At 48.4% G+C, this 18,898-nt stretch overlaps 1 protein-coding gene across 1 annotated transcript; it reads right to left on the minus strand.

Moving 5' to 3' along the window:
* Positions 1-851: 851 nt before the first annotated feature.
* On the minus strand, positions 852-18,538 carry SHPK (sedoheptulokinase). The gene is made up of 8 exons (XM_052658560.1): positions 18,371-18,538; positions 15,779-15,919; positions 13,272-13,413; positions 7,827-8,010; positions 6,885-7,037; positions 5,142-5,317; positions 2,781-2,981; positions 852-1,457 (listed from the first exon to the last, which is right to left on the minus strand). Exons 1-8 carry the CDS (start codon positions 18,536-18,538, stop codon positions 1,045-1,047), a joined length of 1,578 nt encoding a protein of 525 aa, XP_052514520.1. The 3' UTR covers positions 852-1,044.
* Positions 18,539-18,898: the final 360 nt, after the last annotated feature.

An 18,898-nucleotide genomic window follows, 5' to 3' on the forward strand; every position in this document is an offset into this window, starting at 1 on the left:
TTGGACTGTGCAAGGCTCAGCCCTGAGAGATACAGTGGACATGCAGAAAGGGGACAGAGAGTTTCAGTGCTTTGCAGAGTACCTATCCAGCTCCTGATCCTATATTTACAGTCTCCACCCCGAGAACCCTGGGAATGCAAGACAGGCTGCCTCCCTGACATCGGCTCCTCCCGAAGGATAGGGCTCTCTGCTATCCTTTGGTACACCCCGAGGTGCCTTCTCTCTCAAAATGGAAATTCCATGACTTTCCTGAGTGGTCTGCAGCCACTTGTCTCAGTAGAACTGTGGGGCAGGCAGGGCTTTGCATGGGACAACCTACAAATGATTCCCAGAGCCATGACCAACTTCCCAAACCCAGTTCTGCAACAGTGCCAGCCTGGGGCGTCAGGACAAGGGGTTCTCTCTGCTTTCTCTCTGGCAGGAGCACACGCAGCTGCAACCCTCCCCTTGGAAGGCCTCCTGGGGATGTGCAGGGGCAAAAACACATTGCTGCACAGACACACTCCTAGAAAAGGGTCTTTCTGCTATCTGGCCAGACTCTTGGAACAAAATGCCTGAATGGTGTGGCTATACATCATCTGTCCCCCTTGCTGGTCACGTCACCCACCTTTCCTTCCCTCTTCTGTGCCTTCAACCAGCTGTGTTGTGAGAACATAGGACAGGGTGTTCTTAGTTGGAGCCCACAACCACCAGATTATATTTTGTGTCTGAAGTAGACATTTATTTTGCCTACAGATGAATCACAGGTGACCCTGTTGACCAGGACACTGGGTTACCACTCCTTTTCCTTCTCTCTTTCTCTTTCCTTCTTCCTTTCTTTCTCTACACTTGCAACCAGCTCTTAGGTGAGTTTCAGAAGGCACTGATTTGGGGTCTGGTTGATGATTCTTGGCTGCATTATGAGTGTGTTACTCTTGAGGCCCCAAGAATAAGCATTGCTTAAAAGCTGCCCACAGAGCTGTCCAGGAAAAGGATGACCCCCAAGATCGGGTCAAGGACGTTAATTAGATAAAATTTGCAACAGTCCTCTGGCCAACGAGTGTGCTAGGACTTCTGCTGGCTAAGGCTTCTCTGGAGCATGACCAGAGCGGCCCCCACAGCTGCGTCTACATCCTGTCCATAGGACACTGGCAGAGGGAATGCCCTCTGCACCTCCTGCTTCAGCACTTCATTCCTGGACAGTGCACTCCCACTGCCAATCACCCTCTCCACACCCCACTCCCGGAGCTGCCCAAATGGAAGCATCGAGTGCAGGTTCTGAACGATGCCTCTGCACAGGGCCCGGGTCACGTGCCCGAGGGAGAGGTCAGAGGAGGAGATTCCGGTCACTGAGGCCAGCTGGTCTGGCAGGTGCCTCTCGCCCAGCACTGTTGGAGTGATGGTCAGGCAGGTGTCTCTCTGCTGGGCAGCTGCCTGGATCATGCATGAGTACACCGTGGATTCTTCAACCTCCAGGCCTGCCAGGGACAGAGAAGGTCGTGTGAGTTCAGGCACCCCTGTGAGTGCAGGCTATCGAGTTCCCAGGGGGGCAGAAATGGGTTGACTTGCTGCCCCTCTTCACTGTAGGAGGCTGCTTCCTGGATCAGAACTCACACAGTCTGGCTGGCTGTGCTCAGCCCCAGACCCCAGCCAGCTCTCTCACTGCTCACCCGAACCCAGCCTTCAGGGAGAGAACTTACATGCTGTGTGAGCCCTAACCATCCCACAGTTGTGGGATGCTTGCTCCCAAGTGGGCCAAATGCATACACTGATCAGCAAGTATCATCACAGCTGCTAGTAGACTTATTAGTGGTGTCAGAGAAATCCCAGGACCACAGTCTAGCCTGCCCCTCGGCAAAGGTTGAGAACCACCAGTCTAGACCAGAGCTTGGAGTTCTGAATCACTCAAGAATCTTAATAAAATACAGCTTCTGGCTCAGTATGCCTGGGATGGGGCCTCAGCTTCTGCACTTGTCATCAGCTCCCAGAGGAAGCCAGTGCAGCTGGCCTGAGGACCACACTTTTTGAGTAGAAGCTTCTAGATCAGTGCTTACCACCATGTGAGAGCATCAGAATCACCTGGGGAACTTTTAAAAAATATTTTATTCACTTATGTGGCTGTGCCAGGTCTTAGTTGCAGCACGTGGGATCTTCGATCTTTGTTGTGGCGTGCAAACTCTTAGTTGTGACAGCATGTGGGATCTAATTCCCTGACCAGGGATTGAACCTGGGTCCCCTGCATCGGGAGTGCAGAGTCTCAGACACTGGACCACCAAGGAAGTCCCACCTGAGGAACTTTTACAAAATCCCATGCTCAGGATCCCCCTTCCCCAAGTCAAATATTCACCATTTCTAGGGATAAAAATAGTGCTGAGAACCTCCAACCAAAAGCCACTGTAGAGTCTCGTCAGTAACACATTTAACTCCCATGTGCTGCAACTAAGACCCAATGCAGCCAAATAAGTAAGGAAGAAAGAAATAAGGCAAATCTCAAATACATGGGACCCAGAGGCTTATTGATCTACAAAGTAACACAGTGGGGCCAGGGAGAGCTGGCAGACTATCAGGATACTCCGCAGTCAAGGTTAGGAGCAGTACTCTCAAAGGAGAGTAGGCAATGGCCGCTCAGAAGATGAGAGTAAAGAAGGCTGCCAGCTCAGATCCCTGCAGAAGGAAGGAATGTGCCAGAACCTCGTTCAGTCTGAGACATGAATCTAGAAGTTTATTGCACATTCAGCACCAGGACACTGCCACACAGAAAGGACAAGCAGAGAACACACCCCTGAATGGACCAGCCTTACCTAGATCTGCCATCCACTGGACCAGCATGCGGACAAACGTGGCCAGCACGTTCCCCCCATTGAGTGATGCTGCCACAGCCAGATAAGTCCTGTTGAAGTACGGGAAGTAGGCAACTGGGGCTGCAGGGTCTGGAGTCTGCGCTGGCTGGAATCCTGAAGGCATGGAGGCTACCAGCTGAACCGAGGTGCTGATGTTGAGAACTGGGGTCCGAGGAAAGCAGAGGTTAGGCCTGTTGGGCTAACTCAGAGGCCACAAGTCACAATGGGGCTGGGGAAATGTGCCACAAATTTCTGGATACTCCTCCTTTCAGAGGCAGAGACTAATTGAAATAAATCAACTGGACTTCCCAGGTGGCACTAGTGGTTTAAAAAAAAAAAGCCTGCCTGCCAATATGGTAGACAAAGAGACAGGTTCCATCCCTGGGTCAGGAAGATCCCCTGGAGAAAGAAATAGAACCACCCACTCCAGTACCCTTGCCTGGAGAATCCCATGGACACAGGACCCTGGAGGGCTACAGTCCATGGGGTCACAAAGAGTCAGATGTGACCTAGCAACTAAACAACAACAAAGGATAGTACTGGTCAGTTTTTAAACTAAAGTTTGAATTGTAATAGTTCTAACTGATGGAGGAAAAAAGATGTGATGACAAAGAAAACCCAAGAAAGGTGAATGTATTCTCTGTTCCCCTTGATAACAAGGCAGGGCTGTCAAAGTGGGCCCACTCAGCCTGGTTGCCCTGAGGATCAAATGAAACACACAGTCTGCCAACACCTTGCTGGGGCAGGCAGGCCCAAAGTCCAAGGTCTACTCCACCCCAGCAGGGGCAAATGACAGCCCCCAGATCATATCCAGCCTGGCCATCTGTTTTTATATGGCCTAGGAGCTAACAGTGGCTTTTGTATATATATCATTTTTAATGATGTTTATTGAGGTGTATTATAATTCAAATAAATTCACCATAAAATGCGCCCTTTTCAAGTGTGCAGTTCTGTGCTTTCTAGTATATTCCTTTATGCACTGTTTATAGTACATACACAGGTAAACATCACTGTGATCTAATTTTAGGACATTTTTACCACTCTGGAAAGAAATCCCTTATGGGTTAGCAATCAACCCCCACTCCCAGCCCCTGACAACCATGAATCTTCTTTCTGTCTCTGTGAATTTGCCTATTGAACTCTGGACATTTTCTGGGAATGGAATCACACACTATGTGGCCTTTCACTTTCCTTCCCATGTTGTAGCATGTTATCTCTGTGGATATACCACATTTTAAAAATCCGCTTATCAGTTGATGAACATTTGGGTTGTTTCTATCTTTTGGCTATTCTGAATAAGGCTGCAGGGAAAAAATTGTGTACAAGTTTTTGTGTGGACGCGTATTTTCAAATCCCTTGGGTAAACACCAAGGAGAGGAATTGCTGGGTCATGGTAATTCCATGCTTAACTTTCGGAGAACTGTCAAACTGTTTTCCAAAGGGACTGCACCATTTTACAACCCCAGTGGGATATTCTTACCTTTTTAAATGGTTGAAAAGAAATGAAAAGAAGAAGACTATTTCACGAGACATGAAAATTTTATGAAATTCACATTTCAGCCTCTATAAATAAAGTTTTATTGGAACACAGCTACACCTGCTCACTTATGCATTAGCTAAGGCTGCTTTGCTGCCCCAACAGCAGGTAAGTAGTTGTGGCAGAAACTAAATGGCCCACAAAGCCTGAAATATTTACTACCTGGCCCTTTACAGGAAAACTTTGCCAACCCTTGCCTTGGAGGGCAGCCTCTACCTCACTGTGACTCCCTCACACGAAATACAGGAAAATCTGCACTTCTAATCAAATGCAAGAGAACTTTCACTGACACACACACGGTAACAAAAACCCTAATCTACTCATCTGTTTCCTTGGTCAGGGAGACACACAGAAACCAGCTAACTAGAGAGAGTCGTTTTCCTCCCCTGGCCCTAGAAAAGAAAGGCACTGGCTGTGCTCAGGGCAGAGCTCTTCCTGCTAGATGATAAGCTCCCTGGGTAGGGGCTTCACCTGTAGGGATGACGGTGGGGTTTTTGTTTGTTTGTTTTGTTTTTTATTGGACTAAGAGCCTGTGGGCTCTTAACTGCAACATGCAAAATCTAGTTCCTTGATCAGAGATCAAACCTGGGCCCCCTGTATTGAGAGCATGAAGTCTTAACCACTGGACCACCAGGGAAGTCCCGAAGGTATTTTTCATGTTTGCAGGACAACGGTCAAGAGGACATTGAGATGGCTGGCTATGTGTGCCCCTCAGACCCTCACACAGAGCTGAGGCTTATGAGGCCCCAGTAGAGACTAGAGGAGAGAACCAAAGAAAGACTTACCGGCATCGGTCTTTTGGGCCATGCAGGAATAGACGGAGGCCTGCAAATCACCCAAGGCCACGCCCACCTGTGTCCCCCTTGGGATCTCAAACCAGGCCTGCGAGGTTCTTCCTGCCACACTGCCAGGCTCCGCTACCTCTGGGAGCAGCTGGACGGGAAAGCCGGCGGCCTTCAGTCTGCAAATCAAAAGTGGACAGTCTGTCTACCCGGTACTGGATCTTCTGTCTCCTGTTGCTTCCAGGAAACTGAGCAACGGAAAGTGCCCTGGGACACGCGTTCAAGAAGAGAGGGCAGAATCCAGTGTTTGTACAGACGGCCCTTTTGTCTTTTTTTAAATCCATGAGATGTCTTGAGTGTTTTAGAGTGAACACTGGCTTTCAAGAGCTTGGGATGGGCCTTCCAAGGAAGAACATAACCAGTTTAAGCAGAGGTGATCGGAAAGGATTGGCTAAGAAGCAGATCGGCATCTGGCCTCTTGTGTTTGAGGGGAGCACAAACACTCTGCAAAGGGGGGCAGTCAGAGTTTTAGAGCCAAGTCACAGTTGGTTAACACAGGCCAAACCAAAGTCAAACCCATCAGTCTCCTGAATACCAAATGTAGTCACCACTCAGGGTTAGTGAACATGGGGCTGTCAATTTCATAAAACATGCTAGAAAGTCCTTTACCTGAACTACCAGGCGCTTTTTGTTTTATTACAGAGCTCAGAATTTGGGACTTGGAGGAAGTGAATTTATGGACCTCTGGACCTGAAAAGGCAAATGATTGTTTCAAAAGAACTTAAAAGGTATCCCTCAAGCCTACTCCTTCCATTTCTTAACCCTACTTTTAAATACATTATGATAAAAATTAATTTTAAAAAAGAAAATGCATTTAAAATATTATCAAAAACAGTCAAATACCTACAATAAATTTAATAAAAGATGTAAAACTCTATGCATACAAGCTATTATTAAAATAAATTAAAGATTAAAAATAAATTAAATAAATGAAATGCTTTTAAAGGTTTGTGTCATAAAAAAATGTACATATATATATATAATGGTGGTGGGGAGGGATAGTTAGGGGGTTTGGGATGGACATATACACACTGCTATATTTAAAATGGATAACTGGAGGACACACAATTTTCACAGTCAGGAGCCTGCCATGTACCCCCTTTGCCTGACAAAGCAATAAAGCTATTCTTTTCTACTTCAAAAAATAAATAAAATAAAATGGAAAAGCAACAAGGACCTACTGCACAGCACAGAGAACTCTGCTAAATGTTACGTAGCAACCTAAATGGGAACATAATTTGAAGAAAAAATAGGTACATGTTTTTGTATAACTGAATCACTTTGTCACACACCTGAAACTAACACAACATTGTTAATAAACTATACCCCAATATAAAATAGAAAGTTAAAAAAAATAAGATAAAATAAAATTTAAAAATGAAAGTTGTTGTTTAGCATCTATGGGCTGGGTCCAGGATTCAGAAAGAACCGGGGAGTGCACCCCAGGCCCGGGCAACGGTGGAGGAGCAGGAGAGCATGGCATGGTGGGCAGCACCCTCCCCCCAGGACTTCACTTCCAGTCCGGCCCACCCATACCCAGGGCCTGGAACAGGCTGGGGGCTGTTGGAACCTGATTCTTGGCCTCATGGAATCCTCCACTACTCCCAGATGGGAAAACCCCACTGAAGCTCCCACTTCAGAGATTCTACCTTTCAGCCTCAAGCCAGCCTGCAAGGTTATACTCACATCTCCAAGTTCCAGCTTTGGCTCCTGGTGTTGAAATAGCCCCAGCTAGCAGCATTTTGATCGGACATCAAGGGTCTTGCCAAGCCGCACAGCATGGCAACCACATAGTCATGGATGGTGCCGGCTGTATCGTAGGACTTGAGGAACTCCGGGCTGTTTGTCATACCCAAAACAATTCAGCGTGGTTTAATATTGACTGAAAAGCACAAGCCGCAGCTAACTGAGGGCAGTGTGGACGAGACATGGCATAACTGGGCAGCGACCAGAATCCCACAGGCTACAGTCCCCCACAGCCAAACTTCCCAAGGTGAGGACCTCCAAAAGCCTCCAAGCCGAGCTGGCCGGAGTCAGCCTTAGGGGAGGGTATTCATAGGAGGTCACATCATGCCTGGGAAAGCAGGACATCAACCGTTCTTAGCAGTCCTGAGCCCACTATGAACCCATCATGTGACCATTGGCAACTCCCTTACCCTCTCTGGCCCCTTCTTTTCCCCTCTGGGTTAGAATCAGATAACCAACAAGCCCCCTATGCAAAATGAAGAAGCAGTGGTAGACCAAGTCTAGGTCTTGAGACTGTACGCTGTGCAGGGCCACGCTCACTAAGGGACAGTCCCGTGTGGAGTGATACTGACCGGCTAGAGGTACAGCTCCCTAGCCACTCTCCTGCATCAAAATCATAGTGCTTGGGCTCAGTTGTGTCTGACTCTGCAACCCCATGGAGTGTAGCCCTCCAGGGTCCTCTGTCCATGGGATTTTCCAGGCAAAAATGCTGGACTGGGTTGCTATGTCCTTCTCCAGGGGGCCTTCCCTGACCCAGGGATCAAACCCCCGTCTCCTGCGCCTCCTGCACTGCAGGCGGATTCTTTACCCACTGAGCCATCAGCTAGCCACTCTCATTCCCCTGAAAATCCATCATCCAATTCAAAGAACAGTTGTCCGTACCTATTTTTCAAAAGCCAGAAGATAGTTGCACAGCCAAACCCCGTGGCCACGCTGAGATGCGACTCCGGCTGGGGCAGAGAAGCCAGGAACTCGCTGCTACACCGGCCATCCTGCCACGTGACCAGGTGGCTCACAGCTCTAGGCTCGAACACAGGGGCGGCCCCTCCCTCTGTCCATGCACAGCCTGGAAGGAAGATGAGCAAGAAAGGAGAATAGGGCAACTGATGGGCACCAGCATGTCCTTGAGACTACCCTGCTAGTGAGGTTACAGGACAGACTTTATCACCCATGACAATGCTTTATTCACACACAGGGGTCCTAGCCAGGACCCAGAAGAGCAGGGAGTGGATGGACCTAGAGATGGTTACAGTGAGTGAAGTAAGTCAGACACAGGACAAATATCATATGACAGTGCTTATATGTGAAATCTTAAAAAAAAAAAAAATGGTACCCATGAACTTATTTACAAAACAGAAATAGGGTCACAGATGGAGAAAACAAATATGGTTACAGAGGAGGAGGGGAAGGGATAAATTGGGAGGTCGGGATGGACAAATACAAACTATTATATATAAAACCAATAACTGGGGACTGCCCTGGTGGTCCAGTGGCTAAGTCTCCATGCTCCCAAAGCAGGGAGCCTGGGTTCGATCCCTGGTCAGGGAACTAGATCCCACATGCGGAATTAAAGATGCTTCATGCCACAATGAAGATCAAAGGTCCTGCATGTCACAACAAAGACCCAGGACAGCCAAACAGATAAACAAGACTTTTATTTTTAAAAAATAGATAACTAATAAGGACCTACTGTATAGCACAGGGAACTCAAAACACTGTAATCAACTATATGGGAAAAGAATCTGAAAAAGAGTGGGTATTGGTATATGCATCACTGATTGACTTTGCTGCACATCTGAAACTAACACAGTATTGTAAATCAACTCTACTCCAATAAAAATTATTTTTTAAAAAAGAAAAAGAGCAGAGAGGTGGTCACAAATGTATGCACCTGAACATTTTAAAGTTTCACCTGGAAAATAGGGGTAGGCGGGCAATGGGGTGGCCCCCCTTTAGGGTAATCTACCCTCAAAGCCACATTTCTGCCTAAAGCTGGGAGTCTAACCCCTGCACTGAAGCTGGACATCTGCAGCTTTTTTTTTTCCCCCAACCCTTTTATCTGCTTCCAACACTCTTTTGACCCTTTTCAAAAAACTTCTAGGACTATCATTTTTATTTTGTCTGTGTTATAAAACAGAGTTCTTACCATGTACCAGGGATTGTTCGAAGCACTTTCAAAATATTAATTTATTTAATCTACATATTAGCCTTACCACATATGCGTGATAAGAGCTCTAGAGCACAGGCTCAACAGTTGTGGCTCACAAACTTAGTTGCTTGGAGGCATGTGGAATCTTCCCAGATCAGGGATCAAACCAGTGTCCAGGGAAACCCCCCGGAACAGTATTTTAAAAAACCAATTTTCCACCCCCTTTGCCAACTCTTGACATTCTCAAACTGATTTCTTACAATCCAGTGAGAGGAAAAATGATTTCTCACTGTTATTTTCATCTGCATTTCCCTAATTAATAGTGACATCGAGCAGCTTTTCAAGTGCTTTTTAGCTATTTGTACTTTCTCTTCTAACATCTGCCTATTGGTTTCCTTTGCCTATTAGTCCACAGGGCCATTGGTCCTTTCTTTGTTACTCATTCTTCATAGGCCCCCAGCTTCATCCTTTGTCTACTATACACTGCTGAAAATTTTCTCCCTGCCTGCTGCTGGCCTTTTAGCGTGGTTTTATGATCCCCACTTGTCTCCTGCCATTACTGAGCCTGAAAATGGAATGTGGAAACTGGCATAACCACAGGCCTCTCAGAAGACACTAGTCACTCCCTCTCTTCTCCTCCAATGGGCTCACCTGTGCCCTCAAGGAGGCACTTAGCTCTCCGCTCAGGTTACTGGTGCCCGTCTGTGCTGACCGCCTTGAGTGAGCCCTGGCAGAGGAGGGCTGAATCCCCATTCCTATGTCTCCCATGGGGCCCAGCAAGGATTGCAGATTCTGAAATCAAACCGAATTATGGCCACTGTTAAAAGCAGAACTACTTGATCTCAAATAGGATTTCACTCACTCCGCTAAGCGGGTTATCATCATGGTCAAATGGTGGCTCTCCTCCTTCCCATAAACAGAAACCAAACCAAGTAGGTGGGCAGGCGGGCTCCATGAAATATTAAGAAGCTCTCTCCACCCATATGGATGATGGTTTGTGTGGTTGTTACAGGGTCCAGGAGATGGGCAGAAGGGAAGGCATGTGACCAGACCACAATCATTAGATCTCTGCTGTCCTCTCTGGGAAGGGTTTTAGTATTAAAAGGACATTTATTCTCATTAATGCAAAATTAAGGAGTTTAAAAAGCTTTTACAACCTAGAGTCTCCCCGAGAGGTCAGCACTAACACCATGACCAGCCTTTGGCTCTTGCTACTGATTGGAGCCAAGCAGCTCCCGCGGTCCCTGCTGGCCTGACAATGGGCAGACAATGGGAAAGGAGGGGGAGAGCCTGGGCTGGCTTCTGCACTTATCCAGGCCCATCCTGGGGACTGATCAAAGGCTGCATCACCAGACCTCCGTCAAGCTGCTCAAAAGCAGGTTGCCACTCACTTGGCCCAGGGGAATCGGAATCACTGATTCTCCAGGCAAAGGAGAGGTGAATCCCATGTTCAGATCTCCTTAACTACAATCCTTCCCCCAGTAGCCATCATCCTCTGCTTAAAACACTTGCAGTAAAATGTTGATATTTTTGAAGCTGGGTGATGGGTGCGTGTTGATTCATAATAACACTGTTCTCCCTACTTTTATGTCTATGTAGAACATATATATATATATATATATATATATATATATATATATATAATTTTATTTATTTATTTATGGCTGTGCTGGGTCTTCATCGGAGCTTCCCTGATAGCTCAGTTGGTAAAGAATCTGCCTGCAATGCAGTATACCCCGGTTCAATTTCTGGGTTGGGGAGAGTCCCTGGAGAAGGGAAAGGCTACCCACTACTTCACGGGCTTTTCTCCAGGTGCAGAGAGCGGGGGCTACTCTTCAATGCAGTGTGTGGGCCTCTCATTGCAGTGGCTTCTCTTGTCACAGAAGCACAGGCTCTAGGGCAGTGGACTCAGAAGTTGTGGCCCACGGGCTTGAGAGCACAGGCGCAGTAGTTGGGGTGCGCAGGTTTAACTGTTTGGCAGCACATGGGATCTTCCCGGACCAGGGATCAAAACCATGTCTTCTGCATTGGCAGGTGGATTCTTTACCACTGAGCTACGTGGGAAGTCCTGAACATTTTAGAATTTTTAAAAATTTTTCTTCATGCTTGCCATAACAGAAGCTCACATCTTCCTCCAGGAGCCTGATCCTTCCTTCCTTGGACATTCTGTTGGGCTGTTCCTCCCTTCGTTGAGCTAGTGTATTCTTGTGTGGCTCTGGTCCTGCCAGAGACCTTTCAAAGTTCAGGTGTCTGAAGTCAGACAGACTTGGGTTTGAAAGCTGGAGTCACCACTTGCTGTCATATGACCCTAAGCATACTATTTTATAATCTCTCTGAACCTCCACTTCTCATCTGCTCAAGAGGGACAATAATGTCACCTACATCATAAGGATGTTGGGAAAATTTGATGAGATCACACAGGTAATGCCCTTAGCTCTGCACCTGGCATGCAAAGTGCTCATTGCTGTTTTGCTGGCTTAATTCCCCTCCTGGAGGCCAAACAGAACAAGCCACCCACATCTACACTGTGGCAGACCTTCTGAAATAAATACCCAACAAATAATGCTTAGCAACGGTTCCCATGAAAAGGACGTGGAACTGAAAATTCACGAATATCTGTGATGATGTTAAACAACCAAAACTATGCTCAAATGCAGAAAAGTTTCCTCTGTGTCTCAATATCTCCTGCAGCTACACTAATCTCTTGGTGTTGGCACTGATGCTCCGAGATACTGGTACAAAGAAAGAGAAAGCTATGAAAAAAATCCACTCGATTGAATCCAACAGAGAATCAGAGAGGACTCACTCTTCACCCTCTCCCTGTTCATGTATAATGTGTGAGTGGACAGTTTAATTTATTACATCTTTGAACAGGACAGGATGCTCACAAAACGCAAGAGGACAGCCTGACCCTTCACAGGGAGTCTTTGGCAGCATGTTTCTGGTTCCTGGTGAGGCAGAAGATAGATGAACCCCAGGCTGAGCAGCTGGAGTTTGTCCCCTGTGGACAGACACTCCAAGACGAAGATAATAGCAGGAGCGAAGGGGAGCTGCACCCTGCTCAGATAAAAGGTTAATAAGAGGCCAAGACTTCCCTGACAATCCAGTGGTTCAGACTCCATGCTTCCAATGCAGGGGGCACGGGTTTGACCCATGGGAACTAAGGTCTGGGAACTAAGATCCCACAATCCCACATGCCCTGTAGCCAAAAAAGAAAGAGAGAGACCACATATTTCTCGTTCTTGAGGTCATGGAGACCTTCCCAACTACACATGCGTAAAAAGGCTCCTCAGGGGTCAAAAAGGGAGGGAGTGCCACCCCATAGTAGGTGATGTCAACATTCCCATAGGCCTCTTCCCTAGAATCCATCTCAGCTAAGAGATGAGCATGCACACAGGGGAGGACCCTGAGATAAACTAAACATGGCAAAGCAAGGTGATTGGCAGCCAGAGGAAACCAGAAGAAATGCCCCATATAAGTGATTCAAACTACCACGAGGGCACAACTCTTTCCCTGAGCCCACCCGTGCATCTATCCACACATACCCTTTTTCCTCCTAACAAACAATGCACTTGTTTCACTACGTTTTGTATCTCTGTGGAAATTCCTTTCTACAAAGCGGACAGGCCAGCACCTTGTCCCTGGCTAGGGGTCTAGGGGCTAGGATTCAGCTCTCTCGCTGCCTCACCCTGACTTCAGTCTCTGGGCAGGGAACCAAATTCCTGCTTTCAGCTCCGCCACAGGCTGAGGCCATCGAAGATCACAGGGTGACTGCTTTTGCTTTGTTTTGTTTCAATGTGGATCATTATTAAAGTCTTTATACGGCTTCCCTGATGGTTCCGTGATAAAGAATCTGCCTGCAATGCAGGAGACAAGGGTTCGATTCCTGGGTCAAGAAGATCCCCTGGAGGAGGAAATGGCTACCCACTCCAGTATACTTGCCTGGAGAATTCCATGGACAGAGGAGCCTGGCAGGCTACAGTCCATGGGGTTGCAAAAGAGCCGGACAAGACTGAGCAACTAAACAACATTGAACTTGTTACAATATTGCTTCTGTTTAACACTGGGTTTTTTTTTTGTCCTGGAGGCAGGTGGGATCTTAGTCACAGAACAGGGATAGAACCCACACCCACAGGGTGACTGTTAACAGAACATGATTGCCCCCAAGCCCAGCATACCTTGGCCTGTTTTCCAAAACACGACTCCATGCATCTGCCCTGACACGCCGATGCCACAGACCTTCCGGAGCTGCTGCCGGGGAAGGGCAGCAAGACACTCGTGGAGGGCCTGGATGATTCTCCTCACATCCTGTTCTTGCCCCTGGAAACAGAATAGGACATGCTGGGCAGACGCACACACTCTGGGAGGAGAGGAAGACAGAGGTGGCGGGGATTTCCTGCGTGGGGGCTGCCTAGCTAATTCCCCCGAGGTCACTTCCAGGACCTGCTGACTGGGCCTCAAGGCTGAGATGTGGGCCTGAGGGGTCTCCACCACCTCCTCCTGGAGTAGGAATGTGGTGGGTAAGGTTCCACTCCTCCCTTTACCAATGAGGGAGGGCTTGACCCGGGTTTGATCCCTGGGTCGGGAAGATCCCCTGGAGAAGGAAATGGCAACCTATTCCAGCATTCTTGCCTGGGAAATCCCATGGAAGCAGGAACCGGGTGGGCTACAATCCATGGGGTCGCAAAGAGTCAGACACGACTGAGCGACTTCACTTAGAGATGAGGAGCAACTGCAGCTCAAGTTCAACCAGTGGCCAGACTCTGGCCCTTGCTGTGGAACAGGCTGAGCTGAGCACAGCGCTGCCCTGCCCTACCGGCACTTACAGTCCAGCTGCGCTGTGTGCTGTGCTTAGTCACTCAGTCATGTCTGATTCTCTGCAACCTCATGGACTGTAGCCCGCCAGGCTCCTCTGTCCATGGGGATTCTCCAGGCAGGAATACTGGAGTGGACTGCATGCCTCCTCCAGGGGATCTTCCCAACCCAGGGGTCATACCCAGGTCTCCTGCATCGCAGGTGAGCCACCAACTGAGCCACCAGAGAAGCCCAAGAATACTGGAGCCTATCCCTTCTCCAGGGGGTCTTCTGGACCCAGGAATTGAACTGAGATCTCCTGCATCGCAGGTGGATTCTTTACCAGCTGAGCTACCAGGGAAGCCCTATAGTCCAGCAGGACAGGCAAACACAAGAAAGATGTACTTCAAGGGGAAATAAGGCAAGGTACATGGAACGCTGGGGCAGAGAAAGGATGGAACACAGCAGGAAAGATGTAGACAAGAGAGCTTTCCTAGGGACTTCCCTGGTGGTCCAGTGGCTAAGACTCTGAGCTCCCAATGCCAGGGGCTCAGGTTTGAGATCTAGTCAGGGAACTCTATCAAATTTGCCACAGCTAAGAGTTTGCATGCTGCAACTGAAGATCCCTCATGCCACAGCCAAGAGCTGGTGCAGACAAATAAATAAATAAAAATTTTAAAAATAAAAAAACTTGTAACTTATTTTTTAAAAGAAAGAGAAGAAAGGCTTCCTGGACTAAAGCACCTGACAACAGGTGCTAGTGGTTGCTTCCGATCACATTCAGGCAGACATTTCCTGATGTGCTGAGGGGCCAGAATTTGCTCCAGGGGCAGCGTAGGCCTCCCCTCCTTGGAGCTAGCACTTCATCTGTCAGCTGGCCTTGGGCTGTGGCAGTTCTTGGCTCCAAACAGATATGACCAAAGGATTAGAAAGAAGGAGGTGAGGACGGATAGGATGGGGGAAAGAGTGAGCAGATAGCACAGAGCATTTTCTTGAGGAGGCAGCCCCGTATCCTAACAAGGCTCTTTTTTTGGACTGAACCACTTGGCGTGGTGTGGTCAATTAACTAGTCAACCCTAAAGAAAATCAACCCTGAAAGTATTCACTGGAAGGACTGATGCTGAAGCTGAAACTCCAATACTTTGGTCACCTGATTCAAAGAACTGACTCCTTAGAAAAGACCCTGATGCTGGGAAAGATTGAAGGCAGGAGAAGAAGGCAATGACAGAGGGTGAGATGGCTGGATGGCATCACCGACTCAATGAACATGAGTTTGAGCAAGTTCTGGGAGTTGGTGATGGACAAGGAAGCCTGGTGTGCTGCAGTCCATGGAGTTGCAAAGAGCTGGACACAACTGAGCAACTGAACTGAACTGAACATGGCATGAGGGATCTTATTTCTCAGACTTGAAATCGAACCCGTGCCTCCTGCAACGGAAGTCTGGAGTCTTAACCACTGGACTGCCAGGGAAGTCTCCTAACAAGACTCTTTATGCAGAAGAGACTACAGGAGAACTGACTGAGCAGTAAAAGACAGGGCAGAAAGAAGCTGCATAGATGAGCATGATCCCCCAGGAGGGAAGAACTAAGACAGCAGGCAAAGGAAGAAGGAAGCAGGGAAGAGACATTTGTTTACACCTGCCCTGTCCAACACAGCAGTGATTAGCCACATGAGGCTAGTCCACATTGAAAACTACACACCAAATTTCAGATTTAGTAAGAAAAAAATAAAGCACAATCTCTCATTAATGACTTCATATTATTACATATTGAAATGATACATTTGGATACATTGGGTTACGTAAAATAGGCAATGAAAATTAATTTCAGGGTTTCTTTTTACTGTTTTTTTAACACGGCTGCCAGAAGACTGAAAACTACATGAGACTCACATTTCCACTGGACAGTGCTGGTTTACAGAGTTCCCACGTGGCCCTCAGATGGTGCATGAACCCAGAACAGAGAAGTTGTTCTCTATATGGGCCCAAAGTGGGTGAGCTGTGTGGATAGGGACAGCGGAGGAGGGGAACAGGCTGGATGGAGTGAAGACAAGGAGGCAGTCAGTGCACAGCGAGTTTTAGTGGTGAGTGTGACGGGGGAGTAGTTCTTGGACAGACAATGGGTACACCCACAGTGTAATAAGACAGAAGCTGCCCCCATTCCTTGATCCGGAATATCAAGTGGTCTATATCCAGATCAAATCCTAGAACTTCAGATTGAAAAAAAAAAGAGCTTAAGAACTCATTCAACCCTCCTCCTCCCCACTCCTTTAACAGAGGGGAAAATGGAAGCCCAGAAAGGAAAAATTAATAGCACAGAAAGGGTTGCAGAGGGAATTTCCTGGCAATTCAGTGGTTAGGACTCAGCACTTTTACTGCTGTGGGCCTGGGTTTGATCCCTGGTCTGGGAACTAAGATCCCACAAGCTGTGTAGCACAGCCAAAGAAAAGAGGGTAGACAGAGTTTCCCCTCAAAAATCCTGCTATTTTAAAGCTGCAAAGAGCTAAACATCTGACCTTCCACATAGTTGCCAAATTCGGCCATGGAGTACACAATGCTTCTGAAGAGTGAGAAATGTGGACAGGAGGATGGAACAGAACCATCAGGGGTTTCTATAGATCAGTAGTTCTTACTCCAGGGGTGATTTTTGTCCCCTAGGGGGCATTTAGCAATATGGAGATATTTGGGGGTGTTGCAACTGGGGAGGAGGGCTCTACCAGCTTGCAATGGGTTAGAGGCCAGGGATGCTATTAAATAACCTACAAAGTACAGGACAGCCCCTCACAACAAAGAATCATCCTGCCGTCTAGTATCAACAGTGCCAAGGTTGAGAAATCCTGCTCCAGGTGAAATTACAGTAGTGCTGTTTGTCCCAGAGCACAGCACACATGCAGAGGATGCAAGGGAGGGGGCTATTATGACCATCTCCTAAACCCCTCCTTAGGCAGGTGTGGAGCACTGGGTGTGCCTGTAAACAGAGAACAGCATGCTGAACACTGGAGGAAGTGGGGAAGGTGGCCCTTTGTCTAGAGCCAAGAAGCGGCACTATCTCAAGAGAAAAAGGGCCACTGCCTAAAACCCACTTCCTGGAATCTTGGCTCTGCTGCTCAGCCCGACGGGGTCCAAGCTGACGTTGCCTCCATGTCAAGGTCCATGAAGTGAGATAACGATACTAAAATGCCCTGATGCTCCAACCAAACTAATTTTGAAAGACTCTCTGAAAATGTGCTCCTGAAATCTTTATCCTCTGAAGTGCTTCTGAGCAAGATGGACTCTGGGGACTTCCCTGGAAGCCCTGTGGTTAGAACTCTACACTTTCACTGAGGAGGGCCTGGGTTTGAACCCTGGTTGGGGAACTAAGATCCAACATGATGCAAAGTGCAGCCAAAAAAAGAAAAAAAGACGGAGTGTGAACCCTAAAGAACTGAGCCCAGTTATGTAGCAAGAGCTTGTGAAAAACAAAGTTCTTGGGAATGGGGTTTGGCTCAGAAAATCAAGGTTTGTGGCTGGCAGTGGCCATAGAGGTTATCTATTTCAATTATAAGAACAAGCAGAGATCCAGAAAGTCATGAGGTTACAAAGAAAGTTCCAGATATTAATTTCTATTATCAATGAATTGAACATTGAGCTACCTTTTTCAGGGAATTAATGGACTCCATCTCTGAGGATTAACATACTTTCTGAACCCACCTCTTACAACTGAGCCCACTGTGGTGAAATTCTCAATTTCTATCTCGTAGCTGGCAACCTACTCCAGTACTCTTGCCTAGAGAATCCCATGGACAGAGGAGCCTGGTAGGCTGCAGTTCACCGGGTCGCAAAGAGTGGCACACGACTGAGCGGCTTCACTTTAGTCACTTAGTCACTTAGCTTTCACGAGACACTAGTTTTTGTGTAGAAATATCAATCTGAACTTCTCAATGTCAACCTGTCCTAATGTCTTTCCTCCAAGCTCTCTCAGCCTTTGGGGTCAAGGGACTTTTGCTAGCCAAATGTTTGAGTTCCTCCACCCACAATCTATAGCTGTGGGATGAGAGAGGGGCACGTTACACCTGGTTTTGCATCTGATTTCTCGAGGAAAACCCAGACACTGCCCTAGGAAACAAACTGAATCCTGAATTTGAGGACACGGGGCAGATGTGAGGAGCAGAGAGCCACAAGGATGAGAAGGTGGCCTGAGATCACTCCATATGCAGGAGAGCAATTTTCCCGCAGGTCAGGGTACAGAAGGTGAAGGGCAGAGAGCGCGGGGATCTAGCGCCGAGGGCAAGGCTTCCAAAGAAGGCTCGAGAGTGGCTAGATCGGTGCCAGCAGGTGGGAAAGCTCCTGGGAGGAGAGCTATCGAATCGAGGGACTTGCATCAGGCAGGCAGAGATCAGGCAGGCAGAGATCAGGCAGGCTGGAGCAGTCAGGGAGACTTCATTGAGGAGGGAGAGGGTGTCCGGAGGCTCCCGGAGGCGGTGCGGCTCCAGGGAGCTGCCTCACCTGGGGCCCCGCCGCCGCGCTCTGGGCCGCCGTCTCAGCCTGCGCGGCCCGAGCACAGCTCGCCAGTACCACGAATCCGGAAGGGTCGCCGGGTGCGGCCTCCACCAGGGCCGCCTTCACAGACGTGGTGCCCAGGTCGATGCCGAGAGTGACAGATCGTGCAGCCATGACAGCGTCCGCGCCAGCACCCTTCTCCCTGGACCTAGGCGCCGAGGCGGGCCCTCGCCTGCCAATCTTTCCAGCCACGCCCAACACACAGAATTCTCGTCTTCCCATTGGTTGAGGAGGGCTGAGTTCTTCGCATTCCGCGCGACGGGCCCCAGTTACAGGCGGAGCCGCAGGGAAGACGGGACCTAGAGGCCCCGCCCCGCGAGGCAGGGTGTGCAATGTCGGCCGAGGCTTCAGCTTCGCTCACCGAAGTCTCTCGGGGTTCCCAGACAGGCCCTGAAAGATTCGAGAGCCCTTGTGGCCCTAACAGTGACTTAGCCCTCCCATATACCGGAGTCCCCATCCCTGCCAAGTTGCCTG

Source organism: Budorcas taxicolor, chromosome 19 (genome assembly GCF_023091745.1).
Source record: "Budorcas taxicolor isolate Tak-1 chromosome 19, Takin1.1, whole genome shotgun sequence".
NCBI lineage: Eukaryota > Metazoa > Chordata > Mammalia > Artiodactyla > Bovidae > Budorcas > Budorcas taxicolor.

Excerpts from the sequence above, each read along its gene's own strand:
- SHPK (XM_052658560.1), bottom strand. The coding sequence starts at position 18,538 with ATGGCTGCACGATCTGTCACTCTCGGCATCGACCTGGGCACCACGTCT. Across the intron at positions 13,414-15,778 it reads CAGCACTGTCCAGTGGAAAT|GGGCAAGAACAGGATGTGAG; the intron begins GTGAGTCTCATG and ends TTCTGTTTCCAG. Across the intron at positions 2,982-5,141 it reads GGCCCAAAAGACCGATGCCG|TTCTCAACATCAGCACCTCG; the intron begins GTAAGTCTTTCT and ends CTCGGACCCCAG.